This window comes from Populus nigra, chromosome 7 (genome assembly GCF_951802175.1).
Source record: "Populus nigra chromosome 7, ddPopNigr1.1, whole genome shotgun sequence".
NCBI classification, from domain to species: domain Eukaryota; kingdom Viridiplantae; phylum Streptophyta; class Magnoliopsida; order Malpighiales; family Salicaceae; genus Populus; species Populus nigra.
The window spans coordinates 6,203,722-6,212,436 of record NC_084858.1 but is presented as its reverse complement, the minus strand read 5'-3'; the positions used below and the strand labels follow the sequence as shown (position 1 = coordinate 6,212,436).

Genomic DNA, 8,715 nt, shown 5'->3' with positions numbered 1-8,715 from the left:
ACCACGAAGCTTCTTCAGTTCTAGAAAACGATACCATCTCTTCAATTCCTTAACATGGTTGAAGTTTCATTTCTATTTTATTGACCGACGGTTTATTTTTACATTTTGAAAGTATTTTTAAAAAATTTATTTATTTTTATTTATTTTAAATTATTTTAATGTATTAATATTAAAAATAATTTTTAAAAATTAAAAAAATATTATTTTAATATATTTTTAAATACAAAACATTCTAAAAAAACAACCACAAAAATAAGATTCACTGTCACGCTGTTAAAAACGTTCTCGAAAGTATAAAAGCCTTATCCGTAGCTGACCGACACGTTAAAATCTCCATTCTGTTAGATTCTTTCTCGCTTCCTTTGATCTTCAGTACTTCTTCTCTGCAAGAAACTAGCAAGTCTCCCTGTCTTTGCAATCCCATCTCAAATTTCTCTTCGTGAGTTCTAGGATCTTGATCTTGTTTCTTTATTATATATATTTTATTTTTAGTTTGTTATAAATACATGCCTGTTTTTGGAAGTATTAGCTAAGATCTAGGCTCGGCAAAATGGTAAAAACTTCATTGTTTTCATCAAAAGCTCGATGTTGTTATTTTTTTATCCCATGCTATTATTTGGAAGTAACCCATCTTGTTTTTCTTGGAAGGATGGATTCTTTTGATGTTTATAAGTGAATACAGTTTGTCTGCCATTATTGTTGTTCCGTGTGCTTAACTTACTGAATTGAATTTACTTTATTCTTTTGTTAATGAGGCTGATTCTCAGTCTTCGTTTCTCTGATCCTATCATGTGGTTCTCCTAAAGCAAGATTAAAAGCAAAACCAATGGTCAAAGATTCAGCCTTTTATGACCTTTTGGGGGTTAAGGTCGAGGCGACACCGGCAGAGATCAAGAAGGCTTACTATGTCAAGGTGAGCTTTCAATGGAACTGGTTCTAAAAGCTGTGAGTTAGCCATAAGGTTTATAGCTTCAATCCCATGGGAAAAGAATTTAGCAGTGCACTGAAGTGGTTCTATTGAAGGGTTGTGAATTTTGAAATAAGGGTCTTAAATTGCAGATGCAATCTTTTGTTTTTATCACGAACATGTGGAAGCACTGATTTTTTCTGCTCATGTTTACCCTACTTGTGGGATCGTTATTGAGTGTAGTTTCTGGTGCTTTGAACAGGCAAGGATAGTTCATCCAGATAAAAATCCTGGAGATCCAAAAGCTGCAGAAAATTTTCAGGTTGGCTCATAATATGATTGTCATTGAAGATTATACCTTGGTTATTATGCAAAGTTACTATTCCGTTTTTTAGTGCTTTCAGTTGCGTGTTATTTCGTCATTTTGAACAAGTAATCCTGTGGTTGAGTTAAGTTGTATATTCAACTGCACTGCATAAATGAGGAAAATCTATGTTTTAATATGCTCTATTGATTGTCTTTTGCTAGAAAATTTCTCATTTATTCGGACATAGGGTGCCCTTTCCTTGGAAATTGGAATTTATTACCTTTCCCTTTCATTTCTTGATGGTTTACGAAAAGCCAGAGCATATACATAATGGAAGAACACATTTATTTGTCAATTTGCATCTGTTGTTGAGCCTATTTATTTGTTATATGTTTGTAGATGCTCAGTGAAGCATACCAGATCTTAAGTGATCCCCAGAAGCGTGAAAAATATGACATGTATGGAAAGGAAGCAATAACACAGTAAGTTTAAACAACTATAAATTGCTTTCTATTATGCTTCAGCTTAAACTCCTTTGGGGACTCACTGGAATTTAACTTAGAGAAAACACACTCTTAGTGTATAAAAAAAACTTTTCTCTTTTCCTAAGATGCTGATTCCCTTAGTCCGTATTGGGAAATTGATGCTACAAAGATTGAATGTATAATCATGAAAAAGCCTTTAGTTGTGGGAAAATGGAAGTCAGGATGTCGTTTCATCATAAAACAGCTTCAAATATGCCTACATTGTTGTTAATTCATCCTGCTGGAATTATATTTGTTAACAACTGAAAAAAGGGAGATGGAGCCTAAATCCATGAGGAAGTGGTTGACGAAGAAAGTGACAATCTTTTTTCTCATGAGGAAGAAACACTGTTGGACAAAGCCAGATTTGAGACTTGCATGTCGACAAGAAGACCACATTAATCCATTCAATATACTTGGCCTCTGACTTGTCCAATTTCAGGGCTCTAACCAATTTGCAGATCACTAACTTTACCAGGGAATGATTTGCCCTTCGTCTCACTGTAATATTGTCTTATGATGGGTTCCTTTGTTAATCATTGTTGGGTTCCTCTTATAATCTTTGTTTCATTTCCCACATCTTTTTTTATCCAGAAGAATTCATGAAAGATACTCTCTTTGCCAGGGAATCCATGGTGGATCCTTCAGCTGTCTTTGGAATGATGTTTGGGAGTGAATTATTTGAAGATTACATTGGCCAACTTGCATTGGCGACAATAGCATCTCTTGAAAATGAAGGAGGCATACAGAATATGGAAATGAAGATGAAGGTATTTTATTTACTGATGTTTTTCTATGTCAGTGTTTGGTGCACTTGAATAAATCCCCTGGTTATTTTTTAATCCACAGGTGCTGCAGAGAGAAAGAGAAGAAAAGCTTATAACAATTCTCAAAAATTGCCTTGAAAAATTTGTTGAGGGCCGGGAAAATGAGTTTACAAATTGGGCAAAGTCAGAAGCACGCCGCCTCTCTGCAGCTGGTATATTCTGTTCCTCAATTAACATTTTATATCACTTAAAAAAGTAATCAACTCTGAAAACTATTGACTATGGAAAACCTGCTGCAAGAAGGAATTCTTATGTCCTCTCATTTTAGTGGCTGTTTTTGGTGATTTCTTCTTGACCGTACAAGTGCAATGAAAGGATTCTGGAGAATAACTGTTTTGGTGTAGAAGTAGGTTCTGCTCTCAGCCACTGTGTCATGCACTATAACTTCATTTTTTTTTTCCTTTTCTGAAGCTTGTCTATATCCTTTTTACATAACTCAGGACTCCATGGCAATGCCTATGTGATGCAAAAATTGTCCATGCTGGAGTTATTTTTGAAATATTACTCTTAAAAGTTTTAGCTACATAGCAACATGAAAAGACTATGATTTGGGTAACTGTGCACATGCAAATGCTGTTGGCGTTGTTTTATTAACTTCTTGTTTTTAAAAGAAAATTTATCTGAATTTCCAACTCAACTCATAACCACTATAATCATCAGCATTTGGCGAGGCTATGCTGCACACCATTGGCTATATCTACACAAGGAAAGCTTCTAAGGAGCTTGGAAAGGACAAACGGTTTATGAAGGTACCATTTTTCGCAGAATGGGTACGAGATAAAGGACACCTGATAAAATCACAAGTAATGGCAGCTTCAGGTGCAGTTTTCTGAAACTAAAGCTTCAATATCTTGAAACAGGCTTCAAGGTCATTCATGTTAGTTTATAATTTAAACGAAACCTAACAAGATTATTTTCTCTTGAATTTGCAGGTGCTGTTTCCTTAATTCAAATACAGGAGGAGTTGAAGAATTTGAATGGAGTAGAAAACCAAGAAGAGAGCATGCAGAAAATCCTTGAAGATAAGAAGGATGCTATGCTTCAATCACTTTGGCAGATCAACGTGGTTGATATTGAACTTACCTTATCACGTGTTTGCCTGGAAGTAAGTTGTTCTCTTTTCCTTTCTTATTCTCATGACGGCTAACTTCATTCTGCAAGCCTACGAGTTCTGATGTTATGAAAGAGTAGTGGCCAAATGGGTTTATCCCTTAGATAGTGGACATTCTCATGACATTAAATCTCAGTTTCAAGTCTTTTATGACTCACAGACAATCAAGTAGATAATTGCTGATTTAAAACATTTCACATCTTATTGGTAGTTCAAATAGATGAGGAGGAACTAGAATTCAGCTTCATCTGTAATTAGCAAACTGAAGTAGCTGTTTACCTTCGAAAACAACAGCCCTGGTTTTTGATAGCTGCCAACATTCCAATTTTACTTGGTGACTTCTGGTGATTTCTTTCTACTGCTACACAAAGTTCTAGGCTGACATTCCTGTAAATTATGAGGTGACAATTGAGTTCTTTGGAAAAATGCCTAAAATGCTTTCATCCTCCTCTTCCAGCCTACTCGCTGACCATACCACATGCCCTCGTCTTGCTATATGTCGAAGCTTGGCACAAGCATGCACCCTGGAATCAGTTTGTGTGAAGCATTTTGTCTTGCAATATTTCCTTTTATGCAATCTAAAATTTGATTTAGTCATCGAGATGCATTATTGTAAGAGTGCCTGTTCTGAATGTTAGGTCGAGGTCGGGGGGTTGCTGAATGATTTAAAACTGTGATAAAACTCAGCAGACATGTTATATGAATTGGTCTCTACTAAGGAATTGCAAGAAAAAATGATGATGAACGTAGTGAAAAGAAGAATGATTTGTTAATTATGTTTTCTGTTTCAGGTACTTATAGACCCTAGCGTGTCCCGTGATGTTCTGAAGTCACGAGCTAAAGGATTGAAAAAACTTGGAACAATCTTCCAAGTGAGTACTGCTTACCTTCTTCTGTATCCATGTAACGTATGATATTTCGTTGTCTCATCAATTATGTCTCATCAATTCAGTCTTCTTCCCAGGGTGCCAAAGCTGCATACAGTCGGGAAAACAGTTTGCGCCATGAAAAAGACCAGGCAATGAACGCCGGTTCATCATCATAGTTATATTGATTGATACTTAGCGGTTCCCATTTTGTCGTCTCTATAAATAAACGTGTAGTATCCACTGTGTTTGGTTTTGTATCTGCTGTCATACCTGTCTGCTGTACTTCGAACACCGAGTTCACTACCTGCAGCATTCTGTTATATAGGATGGTCTTGATTCATGTTAGTCATTGTAGAATCTGAATGAGCCTTTGCATTATCATGTACGATCCAAATATTTCTAATTTAATGCGCATTTCCTGTTCCATCTACCTGTAATTCCTCAAAATCCTTGATCTTGTGTATCATCACTCTCTAGTGTAGCGCGGCTTTTCAAAACGCTTTTTCCATAGTTCACTGTCAAGGATCGAGTGATTCTTGATCACTAGTTCTCTCTGGATCTCTGATTCTGAGGTCATGTCAAGGTTGTTTTTTCTGAGAGTCTTCGGTTGGCTGTCTGGGCCCATAGAGCCTAGCCGTGAGTAGACCGAAAGGGTCTCGCGAAGCCCGTGCTGGCTCCTTACTATTGAAGCTCTATCAACCTTTCTTATATCAAGTAGGTAGATGGAAGTCACTGTCCTCGATTGAGTTGAGGAAGGAAACTTCTTTTCTAGTTCTAGACTCGAGGAATCCGGAAACCTAGGAAGAGAAAAGTAAAATGATAAGATGCCAGTTTAAAAGGTCCGTTATTCAGGCAGGATATCTTGGTTTGGGAAAACTGGTTAAAAAGAGTAAGACTCCTCCGTCAGTGGTTTTTGCTTTTGGATTCTATAAGACCCGCCTTGTCACAAGTGGTCAATATTAGCAATGTTGAAGGATTGCTTGCTGTATTTCTTTTGGTGGAGTAGGGACGGAATGTCATGGTGCTCATCAAGGATTGCTTGTCGTTAAGAACAATCGGAAAGTACACCAGTCATCTACAAAAACTATACTGTGCAATCTGATTCATGTTTAGAACACAATCAGACGACAGACAACACTCGAATCGACAAGAACTCCTGACCTGGTTTTCACTATGCTAACAAGAAATTTAAAGGCATTTTTGATCAATCTAACTCCTTTTCTTATTATGTTCGGAATCTGTAGCACGTAACAGGAAAAGCTAGCTCACCATTAACGCACACCTTCAAAAGATTGCAGGTCGACTGTCCAAGTTCGTGAACAAGTTGGCTGAGCAAGAAGTGCCACTCATGGGGTTTGATAATTTTCTTCTGTTATACTCATGATGGGCATCGATTTTCGTTATCATTGCTGCTGATGGTTCAAGATTTATAACAAGTACGGGAGCTTAATCCTTCAACCACAGATAGAGAAGTGTAGCTCACACGTCCAGATCATAGAATCAGTTTCATAGTAATTAGTTACATTACAATTTTCATATATAACCTCCTTTCTTCTATCTCTCTGCTTAATTTCTTCGAGTTCTGTCCGATAATTCATCTCAAAATTCTTACTGTACTGGTAGGAGATACCAAGCAAGCCATCACACTACAGTGAAGGGGCAACCATCCATGAAAGGCTCTTCTAAGAGTTAACACCAAAGACTATGGAAACTATAATCCAGCACCAGCTCTTGTTAGGCCTCCTTTCAAGCTCATACCAAACTGATGGTTGGTTCAGTTCTCATGCATGTTGAGTTGTTTTGCATGCATGGTAATTAAACTTTGGTTATGTCAATAATGATGTTTTAATTCGTTTATATTTGCTTTGCTAGCTAGTATTTATATTTTGAGATTGGAGGGATTTTAATCTGGACATTCTAACGTGAAGAGATTAATAGTTAAGCATTTCTGCAAAGCATATATTAATTATTTAATATTTTTGAACAATTAATGTCGTGAAGCTGCTTGATCAATTATTAGCAAATATTTAGTAAGGAAATAAAAGGTAAAGATTAATTAATTAACATAAATTCCTTCCCTAAAAAAATGTGATTATTTGTTATTAGGCCAGGCTTACCGGTGCCATGTCTGGGCCTCCACACTTGTTTGATCTGCATCTTAGACCCAGTTTATTGTTGTATGGGGAAATAATTTTATAAGAAAAATAATTTTTATTTTAAATTAATTATTTTTTAGATGTTTTTATAATACAAAACGGGCACTTAACTTGAAAGCTATTTGGAACCTACTCTGTATCATATAATAAACCCTCTACTACTAGGCTTTTGCTTGTAATTAATGTACTAAGATTCTATCTTGTTAATTAATTAAAAAAAATGCTCTTAATTCGTGTATTAATATGAAAATGACAATTGGGTGGTTAAAATGTTGTCTTGTCTTCAAATTTCATTCACATCTCTGTCCCTAACTTGTCAACTAATTAATTGATTTTAAATGTTGTTATAATATTAGATCAAAATCAATGAACATTTCGCTAAGATCGATGACCTCCTCGCGTTATAATATATTGCAAACATTAAATTCATATATATATATATATATATATATATAATTCATGTAAAGAAAATAAAAAAATAGATTGTTTTGATATTTTAATATTAAAAATAATTTTTTAAAAATAAAAAATATTATTTAATATATATATTTTAAAAAGATTATGAAAAACAACTGTAATTAAATTTTTAAACACCCCAAACTCTCATGTCTAGTGATTTGCATGAATATATATATATATATATAGTAACGATAACGATATTTAAAAATATAATAATGGTTGTTTTTTAGAATATATTTTTTAAAAAATACATCAAAATAATATTTTTTTAAAATTATTTTTGATATTGTAACTTCAAAACAATGTGGAATAAAAATAATATTAATTTTAAAGTAAATAAATTAAAATGAAAAAACAAACAAAATCTTTCTCGTGACCATACGTGGACGATCGATCTCCGCAGTCCATCAAAGTTTCATGCTTTACGTTCTTCCTAAATAAAGGGCTCATGATCACAAAACAAGGGACTTATAACCTAAACACTTTGGTGACTCACCTAATCTCCCTTGATTTGGTGTCTAATATTTTGATTATGTGATGATCTAGCGTCTCTACGCAGCACGCGCCACCACTCTCTCAAAGACCCCAGTCCACTTCGCATGCCCAGATTCAAAACCCTAGCAAGGCGTCCGTAATGCCACTTTTACCCTTGCGCACTGGGCAAGTCTGGACAAATTCGGAGGATATATTTGGTAGCCCGATGACAACTTTATCCCAAGGTCGTCCACTTGTTTTTTTGACTCTCAACAAATGGAGCGCAACCACATCGTCAACCAAGTCTGTTTTTTTTTTTTTTTTTTTTTTTTTTTTTTTTTTTTTAAATTTTTTTAAAAGTCTGTTTAGCATGCAGCAGCCGCAGCAACTCTTTCGACATTTACGTGCACATCTTAAAATGCTTCTACTCGGATTGTTGGCGCCGTCCATCTGTAGCCACCTACTGAAAATCGTTTATTGTTTTGATATACTGTATTAAAAATAATTTTTATTTCTTTTAAATATTCTCTTTAAATATTTTTAAATAAAAATATACTGTAAAAAATAAAATTTATCACAATATCAAATACGTTTTAACTAAGTGTTATATATATATATATATATATATATATATATATATATATATATATGTAAAATATATGTTTAATAAGAAATTTTTTTTGATAACATTTAAATATGTATTAATATATTAAAAAAATATTTTTTAAAATATTTATCGAGGTTTTGTTTTAGATAATGAATGACTAAAAGATGCAAAGATGTTAAAATAGTTTGTCTCATATGTAAATAATCAATATATATATTCTTATAGTATAATTTTAAATAGTTTAGTTTAAATGTCAAGTGAGTATTTTTGCACGTTATCATCTGGATTTCAATTTTTAGATAAGCTATTAAATAACGAATTATTTGTTTATTTACATTACACCAGTCCTAATTTGAATAGTTTGCTTAATTCTAACTAGGCAAGGCATGGTTTTAACACCGGTCCGGTAGCCGGTTCAGGTTCTGGATTTTGACCGGGTTGTTTGGATTAATTTTTTTTAAAATTAAAACAAAG

General features: G+C 34.2%; 1 protein-coding gene across 5 annotated transcripts; it reads left to right on the top strand.

Annotated features, from left to right (window-relative positions):
- The first annotated feature begins 281 nt into the window (after positions 1-281).
- On the top strand, positions 282-4,971 carry LOC133700038 (chaperone protein dnaJ 10-like). Of its 5 annotated transcripts, none has more exons than XM_062123607.1 (10): positions 282-439; positions 807-913; positions 1,170-1,229; positions 1,614-1,696; positions 2,364-2,508; positions 2,588-2,717; positions 3,226-3,384; positions 3,498-3,670; positions 4,468-4,548; positions 4,641-4,971. In XM_062123607.1, the coding sequence occupies exons 2-10, from the start codon at positions 827-829 to the stop codon at positions 4,719-4,721; spliced, it is 999 nt and encodes a 332-aa protein (XP_061979591.1). In that variant the 5' UTR covers positions 282-439; positions 807-826; the 3' UTR covers positions 4,722-4,971. The 5 variants fall into 5 exon arrangements, with proteins under 5 accessions (XP_061979591.1, XP_061979587.1, XP_061979589.1 ...); XM_062123603.1 differs by having other exon boundaries at positions 4,629-4,971; XM_062123605.1 differs by having other exon boundaries at positions 297-439; positions 811-913; positions 4,629-4,971.
- The last annotated feature ends 3,744 nt before the right edge of the window (positions 4,972-8,715 follow it).

What these genes read in the sequence shown, in the direction of transcription:
- LOC133700038 (XM_062123603.1), top strand. Translation starts at nt 827, where the DNA reads ATGGTCAAAGATTCAGCCTTTTATGACCTTTTGGGGGTTAAGGTCGAG. An exon ending in AAGCTGCAGAAAATTTTCAG is followed by an intron (nt 1,230 to 1,613) that starts GTTGGCTCATAA and finishes ATATGTTTGTAG; the next exon opens with ATGCTCAGTGAAGCATACCA. An exon ending in ACAAGTAATGGCAGCTTCAG is followed by an intron (nt 3,385 to 3,497) that starts GTGCAGTTTTCT and finishes TTGAATTTGCAG; the next exon opens with GTGCTGTTTCCTTAATTCAA.